This window comes from Solanum pennellii, chromosome 10 (assembly GCF_001406875.1).
Source record: "Solanum pennellii chromosome 10, SPENNV200".
NCBI classification, from domain to species: domain Eukaryota; kingdom Viridiplantae; phylum Streptophyta; class Magnoliopsida; order Solanales; family Solanaceae; genus Solanum; species Solanum pennellii.
Window position 1 is genome coordinate 3,838,049 of NC_028646.1, and position 17,826 is coordinate 3,855,874.

The following is a 17,826-nucleotide window of genomic DNA, read 5'->3' on the forward strand; positions in this document are numbered from 1 at the left end:
TCATACCAAACACACCCATAGTATAACATGAGTTAATCTGATTTAATTTAATTCTAAAAATAAATTAAACTGATTTTTGACAAATAAAAATATGATAAGTAATTTGAGACCGAGAGAGTAATATTTTAGGAAATCTTGTTATTAATTGGCTGGTATATATGCTCTCCCTAGAATCGTTGTCATCTCACAAATACAATTTTCTAATTTTCTTTTCACAAACATGTCTTCTCGTGAAACAACTATGTTAGTCCTAATGGTTACAATTTCTCTACTTGTACCATCCCTCCTTTGTTTAATATGTATAGTTTGTCGATTGCATCTTGATGCCATCCGCCGGCGTCAGCTCCAGGTTCTCGAGGCAACATCAACGTTGCCTCGAGAATCCTCTGTGGTAGTAAATCTACCTACTTCGGGCCTTGATGATTGCATGATTCAATCGTACAAAAAGGTAATCAGCAGAAGGAAGATTTAAAACGAATTCTGTAAGTTTAATTTAAATTTTTTTTATTTTTTAAAAAAGACATAGGAATTAGGTGGTAGGAGCGATAAGATTGAGAATGAGGTTATCCTGGATGAGGTTAGAGTAATATTTGTGGTAGACAAAATGAAGAAAGTGAGATTGATTGGTATGGTTTCGAAATTGGACATGTGAAGAGATGTGCAGAAACCCAATAAGGAGGTGGGGGAGGTTGGATATATTAGACACAAGGAGAGGTATAGGTAGGCAAAAGAGACATTGGAAAAAAGTGATTAGACAAGACATAACGAAGCTTCAGATCAACGAGGAGTTGACTTTAGTAGGAGGTCATGTATTAGTATAGAGGGTTAGTAAGTAGTAAGTGTTACCATGTTTTTCGAGGGTTATTAGTTGCATTCTTGTAGTTCTTGCTTTTGTTATTTATTATCATTTGTTTGTTGTGTTTTGGTTACTACATTAATTTTTGGTTGTACTTATTCCTTTTTTATAACTTTTGCAGTGCTTCTCTTATTAGTTGTTAGATTTTCTTGTTTTTATGCTTGGATTTGCTACACTTGAGTTGAGCATCTCACAAAAATAGCATATCTCTCCACAACATAGTGGTGTGGCCTTTGCACACTCTACCCTCTCAAGAGCCCATAAATTTTCACTCGATATGATGTTGTTGTTGATGACTCCTAATGCAAAAAATGAAATCAATTAAACACTAAAAATGACAATAATACTGAATATTTGTTCTTTAGTTTTTCATTGGTTTAGACAATCAAAATACATAATCTAATTTTAATTTTCCTTAAATGTTTAGTAATGTAACTAAGACTTATTAAACTTATTTTAGCATGATGTAATACTTTTAAATTATGATTATTTTCACTATGACCTTACAATATTTATTTTATATGATGATTTCATTATTATTTTTTATTGAATGTCATGAATACTCATCTCATATTTTGTGTTATTTTTTCAAGAAACACCTTAGACAATTGTATATATTTTGGTTGGACCAAAGAAATATTTGGAGTACAAGTTAAATATATGTTTGTACGCAAACTTTACCGAAAAATCCAAAAAACTAGAAAAATTTGAAGTTTATTAGTTTGGTTTGATTTATAAATTTAAAAATTCAACACAATGGTTTGTTTTGGTATTTGAAAAATCCGAACCAACCCGAGGTTGAAAACCCCAAAAAAATCCGAATTTTATTAGTTTGGTTTGATTTATAAATTTAAAATTTTTAAACGAATGGAATGATTTGATATTTGAAAAACCTGAATCAACCTGATCATATACACCTCTAATCTAAGATAAGTTTGATATAATTATGATAAGTAAATTCTTGAATTATTTTTTGGAAAATGTAGTTTACATCCTGATTTTTCAGGATTTATATTTTGTGATGAAAGAATTTGTAGCAAAACCTGGAGGAGTGGGCAACTTTGCCTAGAGTTTTTTTATCTGATGTTTGATATCTATATTGAATCAAAATTTATGTTGAAAAGTGTCACATAAACTGCAGCCGGTAAAGTAGGTGGGGAAACTAATACATTATAAGTTATATGTGAGACTCATTAGTTTTAGTACCTTTCTTTGATGACTGCATTATCATGTAACGTTTGTATGTTCCTATTTACTTGTTTATTTTTTTTTTATTTGTTCCTATTTATTTGTTCATTTTGAAAAATTTAGAAAGGACAAAATAATTCTTATTATACCCTCATTTAAACATTTTGAAAATTTTCAAGTTTTAATTTATTATTTTTGAAACCATAATTAATAAAGGTAAAATTATAACTTTACTATGCTAATTATTGTTATCTTTATATGTCTTGTCATTTCTAAAGTGGACAACTAAATAGGGACGATGGGACTTAATTAACTTTCATGAACCTGAAGGGATATTGGCCCCTCAATTTCTTCATAATATTTGAATTCACAAAATTCTTAATCAATTATGGAAAAAAACTCAACTTCATTACTTAAATTAGTTTCCTCTTATACATGTTAAATAAATAGTTAGAAGATTTAAAATTTTAGGCAGAAAATTGAGGGGGAAAAAGAAGCTAAACTTCAATTGTATGGTCACTTTATCTAAAAGTGTAAGCAATTGCAAAGAAGAATTTTCCTTTATTAGAAACTATGTTGATATTATGTATAAAGAATCTTCAGTACAAAGTAAAAAATATTTAAACATAATGTTAACTTAATTAGTAGATATTATATATGATGATATTTAATAGCATACCTTCACACAAATTTAGTACTCCTTTGACTCATATTAATTGTCATATTTCTCTTTTAAAAATTAATTGTTATATTTCTCTTTTAAAAATTAAATTATGTAACTTTTTGACTCAAATTTTAAAGCACATATTCCATTAAATAAACATGAGAAAAATTAAACTTATAGTATACTTTGATTTAATTTAATTTTTTAAAAAAAGTCAAACTGACTTTTGACAAATATTAATTTGAGAGTGAGTAGGGAATAATTTAGAAAATCTTGTTATTAATTGTTTTTGATTGGTATATATGTTCTCTTTAGAATCTCACAAATACATTTTCGAGTTTTCTTTTCACAAACATGTCTTCTCGTGAAACAACTATGTTTCTCGTAATGGTTACAATTTCTCTACTTGTATCATCCCTCCTTTGTTTGATATGTATTGCTCATCGATTGCATCTCGATGCCATTCGCCGGCATCAGCTCGAGGTTCTCGAGGCAACGACAACGTTGCCTCGAGAACCCTCTATGGTAGTAACTCTACAAAATTCGGGCCTTGATGATTGCACGATTCAATCGTACAAAAAGGTAATCAGAAGGAAGATTTAGAACGAGTTCTGTAAGTTTTTTTTTTTTTTTTGAAATGTATATGACATAGGAATTAGGTGGTAGGAGCGATAAGATTGAGAATGACGTTATCCTCGATGAGGTTAGAGTAATATTTGTGGTAGACAAAATGAAGAAAGTGAGATTGATTGGGATGGTTTCGAAATTGCACATGTGAAGAGATGTGCAGAAACCCAATAAGGAGGTGGGGGAGGTTGAATATATTAGACACAAGGAGAGGTATAGGTAGGCCAAAGAGATATTGGGAAAAGGTGATTAGACAAAATATAACGAATCTTCAGATTAACGAGGACTTGACCTTCGTAGGAGGAGGTCATGTATTAGTATAGAGGGTTAGTAAGTAGTAAGTGTTACCATGTTTTTCGAGGGTTATTAGTTGTATTCTTGTAGTTCTTGCTTTTGATATTTATTATCGTTTGTTTATTATATTTTGGTTACTGCATTAACTTTTTGTTGTACTTATTCCTTTTTTATAACTTTCGCAGTGCTTCTCTTATTAGTTGTTATATTTTCTTTTTTTTTAACACTTGCATTTGCTACACTTGAGTTGAGCATCTCACAAAAATAGCATATCAACCTCCACAACATAGTGGTAAGGCCTCTGCACACTCTATCCTCTCCAGAACCCTCTCCAGAACCCGTAAATTTTCACTGATATGATGTTGTTGTTGTTCTTTATTTTTATTTTTTTGAAATGTATATGACATAGGAATTAGGTGGTAGGAGAGATAAGATTGAGAATGAGATTATCCTGGATGAGGTAAGAGTAATATTTGTGGTAGACAACGAAGAAAGTGAGATTGATTGGGATGATTTCGAAATTGGACATGTGAAGAGATGTGCAGAAACCCAATAAGGAGGTGGGAGAGGTTGGATATATTAGACACTGAGAGAGGTAAAGGCAGGCAGAAGAGACATTGGAAAAGATAATTATTAGACAGGACATGACATAACTTCAGATTAATGAGGACTTGACCTTAGTAGGAGAAGGTCATGTATTAGTATATAGGGTTAGTAAGTAGCAAGTGTTAGACATGTCTTTCTAGGGTTATTAGTTATATTCTTATAGTTCTTGCTTTTGATATTTATCATCATTTGTTTATTTTGTTTTGGTTTCTGCATTAATTTTTTGTTGTACTTGTTCCTTTCTCATAAGTTTTGCACTGCTTTCCTTATTAGTTGTTATATTATCTTATTTTTTAATACTTGAATTTGTTATACTTGAATTGAGCATCTCACAAAATAGTGTATCTACCTCAACAACATAGTGGTAAGATCTCTGCACACTCTATCCTCTCCAGAGCCCATAAATTTTCACTCGATATGATGTTGTTGTTGATGACTCCAATCTAGCTATTCTAAGTTGGATTTTCTTTCTTGAGATTCCGTCATATTTTTCTAATAGTATATACATAAGGAATAATAAATAAAATTAAAGAATAAACATACAATCATACTTAATTTGAATTCGCTGACTCTAAATTTTGAATTTGCCTTTGTAGGTAGTCCTTGGTGAAAGTCTACGACTTCCCGGTCTTAACTCACTAACTTGCCCAATATGCCTAGTTGAGTACATTCCTGGAGACTCAATCAGGATCATACCTGTGTGCCAACACTGCTTCCATGTCCAGTGTATTGATGGATGGTTGAAGATGAAGTCTACCTGCCCCGTTTGCCGGAATTCTCCGCCTGATCATCGCGAAAACGAAAAAGCTTGACCAATTGTAGTCGATGCAATAATTGATATTATCGAAGAATGTGGTTTCATGGTTAGATTGCTTCTAAATTCTTAACCAGAGGTCTCAGTTAACGCTTTGAAAATGAAAAATATTATTAATTGTTAGTTGCCCCCTCTTGTCAACTAAATTTGAGTCGATGTACATGAATTTGCTTTTCAATATGATTAGGTCTATGAGTTGGTAGACAAAGGGTTGGTCAAGGGGTAATACTCTCATTCAAAGATAGTGGGTTCGATTAATTAAAGGATTTATAAAAAAAATAAAAAAAAATGAGAGCTTTTAAAAATTTATTTACTTTTTACGAAGAATTATCTATTTTGATTTGACATGGAATGAAAGAAAACAAAAAAAGCATTTTTAATTTAGTGGTCTTAGATTAAAGTTATGTCAAATGTATTAAAATATTTTTTTAACTTTGTTGTCTTAAACATGTCAGCTGAAAAGCTGAAACTAAAGAGTGATAAAAAAAAAAGAGATGTTCTTTTGAAACAGATAAAAAAAAGAAAGTTGATCATTCTTTTTTAAGTGAAAAAAGTAGTAAAAATCAAGATTTTCCCCATCGTATAACAATGAAAAAAATATTTTATAAAATGTGATTTTCTCATTGAATCAACTCATTGAGAAAATGTATGATGAAAAATAGATTCTCACTTAAATAAAGAAAAGTTTCCTAATTTTTTCGTGTAAAATATTAATTTTTTTTCCTCTCCAAGTCAATCAAACTATCTGTATAAATGAAATTTCAATGGAAATAATGATTTTTTAAAGTAGTGAAATGGTTTTTTAAAAAGGGTCTGCGAATTTACTAAGCATATTACTCCTTCCGATTCATTTTACTTGTCATATTTTTTTACATATTTTTTAAGAAAACATTAAATAAAAAAGTAATTGATTAATATCCTTATTTATCTTATCTCAATTTGATACTACTTTCGTTTTCATCATATTAATTGATCATTTTTCACACGGTAAATTTCTAAAAATAATAATGATTTTAAGGCCAAATTAAAATATAATTAATTAATATGATTTTAACAATGATTTTAAATCAGTTATTTTAGTAAACACAATAACTAAAATGTTTGGGAGGGAATTGGTGATTGAAATAATTAAGAAAGTATAGTTAGTCATGTTTTAGATCATTGCAAGACTTGAGTTTGTTAAGATATATTGATTGCAATACATCTATAAATTAATATTCACTTAAGCGTGATTTGAGAACTCCACTAGGAAAAATTGTTCTATAATGGTGTTTGTCTATGATTATGATTGAATTAATATTCACTTGAGCATTATTTGAGTACTCCACTAAAAAAAATTACTATTCTTATTCATTTTCCCCTAATTCCTTAGTACTTACTACTTAGTCCTAGATAAAGTCCAGAATATTATTATGATTAAATTCACTCACTTTCTCATAGTCACTACAACAAAAATAGCATTATTTATAGCGGTAATTAACACTTTTTTGTATATGTTTCTAAAGTCTTTAGTGATATTGATTTTAATGGAATTTAACTACTGTCGATAAAAAAATTAACACTCTTTACTAATATCAATATTTAATGCCGCTAAAAATTGTTTTTGTTATAATGAATGTACAAGAAAACAAAATATCACTTTTCAAATTTTTCCATTTTAGGCAATTTAACCAGATACGCCTAAGAGGTTATACATAACATTATAAAAAATCATTGGATATTTGGTCCCACTTAAAAAAATAATTTAAAATCCACTTATTAGATGACAAAAACATACCTGTCAACCAAAAAGAAACATTTTTTGGGAAAATTATGCGGTTAATGTAAATTTATACTACTTAATTATTTATTATAATTGTAGTTTGTTATAATTATCACTCGCAACTAACATTATACATTAATTACATGGATTGATTTCGAGTTTGTATGACTAGTCACATTTATATATGTATAATTTGTCAGAATATACAAATACATATGTATAATATACAATTATTTAACAGATATACAGATACAATTCACTTCTCTCGCACTCTCTGTTGCCTCTCTTACTTGCCTCTCTCCTCCCTTTTTCAATTTCACTCGCCACTCGCTTCCCTTTCCCAATCTCGTTTGTCATATATACAAATACATATGAATAATATACAATTATCTTACTTATATGCATATACAATTCACCTCTCTCCCACTTTCTGCCCTCTCTAGCTCGTCTCTCTCCTGATCTCTCTCACCTCTCTCCTCCCTCTTCCAATCTCGCTTGTCATGCATATATACAAATTATTGAGTTTTAAAAGGTGTGAATCGAAAATGAAGAGTTACGATTTTTATGAAAAGTTGCGACTTTTATGAAAAGTTGCAACTTTTATGAAAAGCTGTGACTTTTTTGAAAAGTTAGACTTTTATGGAAAGTTGTGACTTTTATGAAAGGTGACGACCTTTCCGAAAGATTGTGAATTTTTCAAAGGTTTGTGACCTTTCCGGTAAGGAACAATAAGAACATTTTTGCACTACCTTTGTTTTCTATAAATTGAGGATTTCCTCTCATTTTTAAAAAGAGATTTTTCTGGACTTATTCTACTACTACTAAATCTAGTATTCTACGTGAACTTTACTGCCGTTGAGTGGCTCGCTGACACCAACGTTTTGGGTATCAATACACTGGTGATTGAGATCATTCTATCCTGAGAGGACATATTCCAAATCAAACCTCGGATACTAGAGGCGAATAATAAGCGGACATTCTGCATTCAGTGAGCTTGATCTTTTTTCTATTTTTCTAGATTCTGATATGTGTTGCAGATTTTAAATTTGTAAATTAATTTCTATTCTTCTGTTTTTAACTGGTTCATTACAACTTTGATAACTTCGTGTTTCTACAGTTTGTTGGAATCAATAAGATTCTTTAAATACAGATTGACAAAAAGTCTTCTTTAAAAAAAATATTTCATATATTTTTTCTAATCTATTTCTGATCTAGTTTCTCTACTATTTTAAATTTTCTAGTTGTGAAAATGTTCTTAAACTTTGTTGTGTATTATCAAGTTCTTCATAGTTTTCAGAATGAAAGCACTTTTGTTTGTTCAATTCACAATCTATTCCATATGAGAAATAGAAAGGAAGAATCCAACTTTAAATATTTCAAAGTGTGGGGGTGTCTAGCCAAAGTCCAAGTTCCTATTCCTAAAAGGATTTAAATAGGACCTAAGAATGTGGACTGTAAAATTAGACTTGATTAGTCGAGTGAAAGGTCTAAACGACCTTGGAAAGAACAAAAGGAGAATGTATCTAATAAAGAGATTCATAGACGTAGTAAATGTCAATAGACATATACTTCCTTCGAATATGATTTTGTAATATTTCTTGTGTCTTATGTAGACTTATCCTTTTTGAAAGATGGTGTCAATAGTGAGACTGATTCAATCTTGAGCAATCCTGTTGGAAGTTGGTTGATCTTCCTCCACGAAATAAATATGTCGGCTCAAAATGAATCCTCAAAAGGAAAATGAAAGTTAATGGAACTGTTGACAAATATAGAACAAAACTTAGTGTTAAAGGCTTAAGACAAAAATAAGGTTTTGATCTTGTTGATATATATACTTGTCAGTAACTAGAATTACATCAATTCGGATGCTAATATTATTAGTTGTGATATATGACCTCCAAATTTATCAAATGAATGTGAAAATATTTCTCTTAAATGGAGAACTGGAGAAAGAAATTTATATGGAGCAACCCGAGAGTTTTATGGTTCCTAGTAAATAAAATAAAGTGTGTGAACATATTAAGTCACACTATTAACTAAAACAAGCACTCAAACAATGACTTAAAGAATTTGACCAAACCATGATTGATAAATGAATATAAGAATGATTGAAGTGATAAATGTGTGCACATTAAAATCACAAAGTCATTGTTTGTTTGTATATTGGTGATATGTTGATCATCAATAGAGACACTAATACATAAATGCTACTATATGTATGCTAGAAAGCAAGGTTGGAATGAAAATCTTGGAGTTGGTGATGCGATCTTAGGTATAAGAATTCTTAGAACTCCATAATGTTTATCATTTTCACAGTCTCATTCCATTAAAAAGGCACTTAACTAGTTCAAATAGTTGGATGTTTATATTATCAAGTCTCCAATAAATGTGAGCTTTGCATTTCAAAAGAGTGAAAGCGAAAGTGACTCATAATTGGAGTGTGCTAGAGTATTGAAAAGTATGATGCATATCATGAAGTGTGCGCGACCAAATATAACATTTACTATTAATAAACTGAGTCGGTTTACAAGTGATCTCAATCAAATTCATTAAATGACAATAAATAGTATTTTGGAGTATTTAAAAAATACTTAAAATTATGACTTGCATTATAACAATATACAGTAATATTGAAAGGATATAATGATGCAAATTTGATCAACGGACAGATGAAGTAAAATCCACGAGTCAATATATATTTACTCTTGGTAGAGGAGCAGTCTCTTGGAAATATTTCAAAAGAGACATGTATCGCTAGTTGTACAATGATCTTTGAGCCAGGTGCTCAAGATAAGGTCAGTGAATAAGTTGAAGGACTCTGGAATTCCTTGATAAGTATTCTTTTTTGGCTCAAACCATTGACATTAGTATGAATACACTTTGATAGTCAAGATGCAATAGGTAGGTCATGGAGCATGATGTATAACGGAATGTCTCGTCATATAGGACATAGACATGATATCGTTAAAAAATTACTCTCTAGTGGAATTATCAAAATTGACTATGTAAAGTCAAAGGATAATGTATCAAATCCACTTACAAAAAGGCCTAACTAGAGAGAATGTTTAAAGATCATCTAAGGGAATGAATTTACGGCTTAGGACAAGTCATCATGGCGGTAACTCTATCTAGTAGACTGGAGATCCCAAGAGCTAGATTCAAGGAGAAAATAAAATTGTGAATGACGGTTCGACATTGTCAACGAACGCAATCCATTCTCATGATGAAGACAATGCTCCGGAACAAGGATACAACATTAAGATTTGTTAACGAGTTAATAAAACTTAATGATTTTAATTTGCTAAGTTTGGTAGAGTTGACCAAATAGTGTATCTACACGATAACACGATTAGAAATCACCTATATAAGTGTGAAGTGTAATCCAATTTAAAGAAGATGATAGTTAAAAGTTCATCTCTATACACTCATTAAACCAGGAGGTGTTTATGGCTGAAACTAACACAACCGTAAGAACCATAAACGGTAAAAGGTTAATTGTGTGACATATGGTTGTCTAGGTATACATCAAAGTTCGACGATTCAAAGAATCGCATGTACCAATCGACCGAGTATATCCGACATATTTCACTATGGAAAGTCCAAGAAAAACCTACTTATCTAGATGCAATTAATTCTTGCTTGTAAAGTACACATACTTGTCCATTTCTTTGTCTTGGAGTCATTCCCCATTCATTCGGGGGATTGTTGGGTTTTAAAAGGTGTGAATGAAAAATGAAGAGTTACGACTTTTATGAAAGCTTGCGACTTTTATGAAAAGTTGTGACTTTTATGAAACATGACGACCTTTCCAAAAGATTGTGACTTTTCCAAAGGTTTGTGACCTTTTCGGTAAGGCACAATAAGAACTTTTTCACACTACCCTTTCTTTTCTATAAATTGAAGGATTTCCTCACTTTTAAAAAGATATTTTTCTGGACTTCTTCTTCTACCACTAAATCTAGTATTCTACGTGTATTTTACTTCCGTTAAGTGGCTCGCTGACACCAGCATTTTGGGATATCAATACACTGGTGATTGAGGTCATTCTATCTTGGGAGGACATATTCCAAATCAAACCTCGGATACTAGAGGCGAATAATTTCCTTAAGCGGACACTGTGCATTCAGTGAGCTTGATCTTCTTTCTATATTTCCAGATTCTGGTATGTCTTACAGATTTTAGATTTGTGAATTAATTTCTATTATTCTGTTCTTCATTGGTTCATTAAAACTTTGGTAACTTCATGTTTCTGCAAAGTTTGTTGGAATCAGTAAGATTCTTTCAACACAAATTGACAAAAATTCTTCTTTAAGAAAAATATTTCGTATATTTTTTCTAATCTATTTTTGATCTAGTTTCTCTACTACTTTTAATTTTCTAGTTGTGAAAGTGTTCTTAAACTTTGTTGTATATTATCAAGTTCTTCATAGTTTTGTTATAAGTATCTTAGGAATACAAAAAGAAGATACCAATTGAAGAATCCTTACCCCAGAACAAGAACCAGGTTCTTGTAAGTTGCTTTTAAGTAAAGACACAAACACGTATTAAGTTAAAAACCTTCCTTACTCAAGGAAGGAAAAACCTCGTTTTATTAATTCAACTATAAGATTTTGTGATTACAACTCAATAATAAAAAAGTCTTAACTCTACCACCTCTCTCGATTGACTCCAATCGAGCTCTCCAAAAGGCCAAACCCACCTTTTGTTACAATCCTCACAGAAACTCAACCCTACAAAGAGCCAAACCCACCCTTTGTACAATACGCTGTAAATACAATTAAGAACAAGACAAGAAGATAGTTCTACACGTTAAAAACCTTCTCACTCAAGAACGTTTTAAACGTAGCAAACCTATCTATCTTGAAGACTTCAGTTTGATGAATAATTCTCACTTTTCTCTCTATGTGAAGTCGTGGGATTCTTCATCTGCACCGTTCTCTTCTTATAGAGTTCGTTTTGCCTTGAATCCTTATTAGATAAGGAAAGGAAATTGTTGTTAAACAAGGATTACTTTAAAGTACAATCCTTATTATATACAACTTCCTTCCTTAATAATATATTTAAGGTTTCCTTATTTGTATCAACTTATACCTTTAATATATTATTTTTGGCTTTGACAAATAACTCTATTTCCTTTACTACATGGCTGACCCATTTTACTCGTTTTTGGCTTCTTTGCTGCGTCAATTTTCTATCGATTATTTGCACTTCTTGTCTATCATCAAAACATCGACTTTTATATTCTTGTAGTAGAATTATCGATTCTATCATATTCCCCCTTTTTGATGAAGACAAATCTATCTGTGGTGCAAATACTCTTCCCCCTTTTGACAAATCAAAAAGAGTCCAACAGCGGCTAATCAAAACCAATTAACATCCATAGCAGCAATTAAAGCTCAGCCAGTTGAGCATAATAAAATGTTTTGGCAACAAAACGAAGAGTAACAACACAGAGTTTAAACAACTAAGAGAATCAGGTTCAAACAACATGTTTTTTTAATGTGAAGGTTGACCAGGCCTGGTTGAAGCAGAAGCCAGCATATCAAGAACTCTGTCAACTCTTGCATTGTTAGCAAGTTGCTGCTGCACCAACTGATCCTTCAACCTGTGTATTTCAGCATTTGAAGTGTCAAGCTCAACACGTAACTTCTGGTTTTCTGACTCAAGAGTGGCGTTCTTTTCTTCAGCTACTTTAAGTTCCCTAAGTAACTGAGCAACAGGACCATATGTACGTGGAGATGCAGTTGCAACCTGCTCCGACTCCATGGGAATGCCACAATCAGCAAGGATGGTTTGAGTGAAAATATCTGCATGAGTTAAAATCCTGCCTTCTCCCAATGGTACTTCAAATGCATCAAACACTCTAGTCAACAGGTTTCCAAAAGCCAACTGATGAGAACCTAGCTTAGGATCCACAATTCTAGCAAGATGTTTGATAATCAGTGTGGGCCAATCAATGCGTTCTTTGCACTCAAGTGCATTCAGAAGTCTCATGTCTCTTATGGAGGCAATGTGACGTTGGTGACCTCTAGGCAGTATCACCTTATGAACTATCTCGAAAAGAAGCTTATGCAAAGACCTCATAATTCCCTTTAAAACAGTTTGTGCCCTAGAATTGACTCGTCCTTGAGAGAATTTGGCTGGCAGGCTAGAATATTCATCAAAACCCCAATTGTACTCATTTATCCCCACAGATGGTATATGCAAGATTTCCCCAAGTTTGGTTGCATCAAACACAATGTCAACCCCCTTTACACTAGACGACACCACATCTCCTTCTAAGATTACCAAGTTCGTATAGAACTCTACCACTTCCTTTTCATAAATCAAACTAGGTTCAAGGAATAACTCCTCCCACCCCTGAAACCTTAGTAGTTCACAAACCTGCTTCACTATATCCATTGAAAGTATATCAGGGTGAAAGGTTCTACCCCTAAGCACTGATTTGGTTTGGAAGTACTTTTTCCTTCCCACTTTGAGAAATTTATCTGCATTTCTCTTTGCAGATTTTGATTTTGATTGAGGAGTTGCAGAATGTTTACCCTCAGACACATCATCAGTTTCAGAATCAAGATTCATTGGAGAAACGGATGAATGAACAGGAGACTTACCCAATCGTCGACGCTTCACACCAGAAGTTGCATCATCAGTTGGTTTGACCACGTTCGCACTCCTTGTTACTGGCCTGTGTGGACGAACCTGTTTAACTGCAATGTGCTTTCTTGGCCGCCTTGGTTTTTTAGGGTGAAGGGTACTCAAAAGAATATCATCATTGAGTGGAGATGGTGGTGGATTTTGTGTAGTGGTTTTGTGAGATGGGGAAGAAGGGGGGTTATTTGGGACAGTGGTTGTGGGAGTTTCTGGGTTTGATGATAATGGGGTTTCGTGGACTGGGGATAGAGGGGTTTCTTGGACCGGTGATAATGGGGTTTCTTGGACTGGGGATAATGGGGTTTCTTGGACTGGTGGTGGTGGAGATTCTATGATGGGTGGTGGTGAAGAGTCGGCACCTACAGGTGGAGATGCTTCTTTAACTGGTGGTGGTGGAGATTCTATGATGGGTGGTGGTGAAGAGTCGGCACCTACAGGTGGAGATGCTTCTTTAACTGGTGGTGGTGGAGATGGAGCTTTTGGTGATGGAGATGTAGATGGATCTGATTTGGGTGTAGATGGTTTAGTTGGGAGTTGGCTTTCTTCCCCAAGATTAGGCACAACATCAACAACTGGGTTCTCTTCCCCCTGAGAAAATGCACTATCAGACGAGCTTTCGTCATCAGAGTAAGCAACTAGTGGATTAACCATGGTGATGGAAGGGATTTATTTTTCTTGTTTTTCTGAAGAATGAATATGAGAGAAAGTTGGTTGCTTGTTTAGAGAGAGTGCTTTATTGGGAACGGTTTTGATGTTGTATTCGAGGGGTTTGAGTAATTATGGGGGATTGAAATCGAGGAGACGTGTGCTTTGACGGTTGCACCTGCTTTTCAGAGACGTGACATAGGAGAGAGAAGATGGAATTGTTTCCCCCCCTTTTTTTCTTTTTTTTTTTTAATTTTTGACAGCTAAGTGTAACGCAGTTGTAGAACCAACTTGACTGAACCTGGTACATATCTCCTTAGAACTTGGTTGGACAGAATTCAATCTAAAAAGATGAGCCCTAACTCAAGTCTATTTTTCTGAAATGACTCTCTTCCTAGTGCCTTGGTGAAAATATCAGCAACTTGATCCTCAGTTTTGCAGAACTTCATTACTATGTTTCCTTTTTCAACATTATCACGAAGAAAGTGATGTCTAACATCTATGTGTTTGGTGCGCTTGTGTTGAACTGGGTTTTTGGCCATGTTCATAGCACTTGTGTTGTCACATAGAATAGGAATACAACATGTTTCTATACCAAAGTCTTTAAGCTGCTGTTTTATCCAAAGAGTTGGGCACAACATGAAGCAGTTGCAACATACTTAGTCTCTGCAGTAGATAGAGCCACTGAATTTTGTTTTCTAGTTGCCCAAGATATTAAACATGGTCCTAAAAAGTGTGCCATCCCAGAGGTACTTTTTCTATCAACCATATGTCCTGCATAATCTGCGTCAGCAAATCCCTTTAGATCAAAAGAGTCACCAGTTGGATACCAGAGAACCAGGTTCATTGTGCCTTTTAAATATCTCAAGATTCTTTTGACAGCTTTTAGATGTGATTCCTTGGGACAGGACTGAAACCTTGCACATAGACCAACACTAAACACTATATCAGGTCTACTGGCAGTGAGGTATAGGAGTGATCCAATCATACCTCTATATCTAGTGTCATTGACTGGTGAACCTGGTTCATCTTTATCAAGCTTTGTTGTTGTCCCAATGGGTGTGTCATTTGACTTAGCTTCATTCATATCATACTTCTTCAGTAATTCCTTGATGTACTTTTGTTGATGAATTGATGTTCCAACTGGAGTTTGCTTAATTTGGAGTCCCAAAAAGAAGTTCAACTCTCCCATCATACTCATCTCAAACTCACTATTCATTAGTTGAGCAAATTCTACTCCTAGTGAGTCATTGGTTCCTCCAAATATGATGTCATCTTCATATACTTGGACTATGAACAGATCTTTACCTTGTTTTCGAAGAAACAGTGTATTATCAATTTTTCCTCTTGTATATCCATGTGTGAGAAGGAAAGTAGACAATCGATCATACCAAGCTCTAGGTGCTTGTTTTAACCCATAGAGTGCTTTGTCCAGTTTATATACATGATCAGGATACATGATATTCTCAAAACCTGGGGGTTGTTTTACATACACCTCTTCTTGTAGGTAGCCATTTAAGAAGGCACTTTTGACATCCATTTGGTAGAGTTTGAACTCCATGTGAGCAGCATATGCGACCAATATTCTAATTGCCTCAATTCTTGCTACTGGTGCAAAGGTTTCATCATAGTCTATACCTTCTTCTTGGTTGTATCCCTGTACAACTAGCCTAGCTTTGCTGCGCACTATTTGTCCTTGCTCATCGAGTTTGTTTCTAAACACCCACCTAGTTCCTATTACCGTCCTGTTTTGAGGTTTTGGAACCAGGTTCCATACTCTGCTTCTTTCAAACTGGTTGAGTTCTTCTTGCATGGCACTAATCCAATCAGAGTCTAGAAGTGCTTCCTTTATATTTTTAGGCTCAATCAGGGACACATAGGCAGAGAATGCACACATGCTACGTAATTTGGATCTTGTAGAGATGCCTGAGTCAAGAGGAGTAAGAATGTTTTGCAAAGGGTGAGAACTTTGATGTTTCCAACTGTGAGTTGGAATACTTACTGACTCTTGAGGTGCAGACGAACCAGTTTCATTAGTAGGCTTATCCCCTATTTCAGATGTTTTATCAGAGGGTATAGATTCTTTTTCCCATATTCTTGGTTCTGATGGCTTGGAGCAGGTTCCCTCATTCTGTTCATCCTCTGAATTTCCTTCAACTTCCCTGCTATTTTCATTAAAAACAACATGGACACTTTCTTCTACACGGTTTGTTCTTTTATTCAATACCTTGTAGGCCTTGCTTTGTGACGAGTAGCCCAGAAAAATTCCTTCATCACTCTTGGCATCAAATTTTCCCAAATTGTCTTTGCCATTGTTGTGTATAAAGCATACACACCCAAAGGCCCTAAGATGTGCTAAATTTGGTTTTCTTCCTTTTAGCAGCTCATATGGTGTTTTGTTTAACACTGATCTGATCATACATCTATTTATTAGATAGCATCCTGTGTTCACTGCTTCAGCCCAATAGAATTTTGGAAGTTTGCTTGAGATTAACATTGTTCTTGCAATATCTTCCAGTGTTCTATTTTTCCTCTCAACAACACCATTTTGTTGTGGTGTTCTAGGTGCTGAGAAGTTATGCTCAATCCCATTTGTAGTACAAAATTGTAGGAATTGTGAGTTCTCAAACTCCAGCCCATGATCAGATCTGATGCTGATTATTTCTTTGTTGAATTTCTTCTGAACCAGCTTTGCGAAGATTTCAAACATAGTGAATGTCTCATCCTTTGTTGCAAGAAACAATGTCCAAGTGAATCTTGAGTAATCATCAACTATTACAAACACATATCTTTTTCCACCCTGCTTTGTACACGCATTGGTCCACACAAATCCATGTGAAGCAGTTCTAATGGCTTGGTAGTACTTACTGTCAACTTTGGTTTGAAGGATGACCTAACCTGTTTTCCTTGAATGCAGGTTCCACATACTTGGTTGTCCCTGAAACTTTTGGTTGGCAGTCCCCTAACCAGGTCTTTAGATATGAGCTTGTTTATAGTTGTCATGCTAATGTGTCCCATTCTTTTGTGCCATAGCATAGAGCAATCAGAGACTGCACTTAGACATTTAAGAGTATCTTCCTTGGAATTAACAAGCTTGGCTTTGTACACATTCTTGTGTCTCTTACCTAGTAGAACCAGGTTCCTAGTAGCTAAGTTTGTTACTCTGCATTCCTTTTCTGTAAAGAGAACATTGTTTCCTTTATCGCATATTTGAGATACGCTCAATAGATTATGTTGTAGGCCATTCACATAATAAACGTTCTCAATTGCATGAGTATCCATTGATCCAACCTTTCCAATTTCCAGAATTTCACCACTTTTTCCATTACCAAAGGCAACGTTTCCTCCTTTGATGTTCTTGAGTGAGAGGAAGCTTCTTTTATCTCCAATCATGTGTCTGGAACATGCACTATCCAAGTACCATTGTTGTTGCTTCCTCTTCACTGATCCCTGCAATTTAATTTTGGGGATTAGATTTTGGTACCCAAATCCACTTTGATTTATGCTTAGGGAATGGATGGATAAGATTTCTTCTGGCCCATTTAGGAAGAGATTTAACTGTGGGAATTTTTTGCTCATTGGGTTTCTCATGATGAGGTTTTCTCAAAAATTTCAAGTTTTTGTTATGAGCAGTTTGTTTTCTTTGACAATCATGACTTTTATGCCCTACCAGCCCACAGTGCATGCATAGACAATCTATGTTGGGATTTTTTACTTGA

General features: G+C 33.8%; 2 protein-coding genes across 3 annotated transcripts; one reads left to right on the forward strand and one right to left on the reverse strand.

Moving 5' to 3' along the window:
* The first annotated feature begins 210 nt into the window (after nt 1-210).
* On the forward strand, nt 211-5,268 carry LOC107001931 (RING-H2 finger protein ATL20-like). Of its 2 annotated transcripts, none has more exons than XM_015199882.2 (2): nt 211-448; nt 4,832-5,268. In XM_015199882.2, the coding sequence occupies exons 1-2, from the start codon at nt 221-223 to the stop codon at nt 5,045-5,047; spliced, it is 444 nt and encodes a 147-aa protein (XP_015055368.1). In that variant the 5' UTR covers nt 211-220; the 3' UTR covers nt 5,048-5,268. The 2 variants fall into 2 exon arrangements, with proteins under 2 accessions (XP_015055368.1, XP_015055369.1); XM_015199883.2 differs by lacking the exon at nt 211-448 and adding an exon at nt 3,063-3,290.
* Nucleotides 5,269-12,307: 7,039 nt separating this feature from the next.
* On the reverse strand, nt 12,308-14,113 carry LOC107032636. The gene has a single exon (XM_015234227.1). It carries the CDS (start codon nt 14,111-14,113, stop codon nt 12,308-12,310), a length of 1,806 nt encoding a protein of 601 aa, XP_015089713.1.
* Nucleotides 14,114-17,826: the final 3,713 nt, after the last annotated feature.

Coding starts and splice junctions, on each gene's coding strand:
- LOC107032636 (XM_015234227.1), bottom strand. CDS start 14,113: ATGGTTAATCCACTAGTTGCTTACTCTGATGACGAAAGCTCGTCTGAT.
- LOC107001931 (XM_015199882.2), top strand. CDS start 221: ATGTCTTCTCGTGAAACAACTATGTTAGTCCTAATGGTTACAATTTCT. Junction 449..4,831: donor TGATTCAATCGTACAAAAAG/GTAATCAGCAGA, acceptor TTGCCTTTGTAG/GTAGTCCTTGGTGAAAGTCT.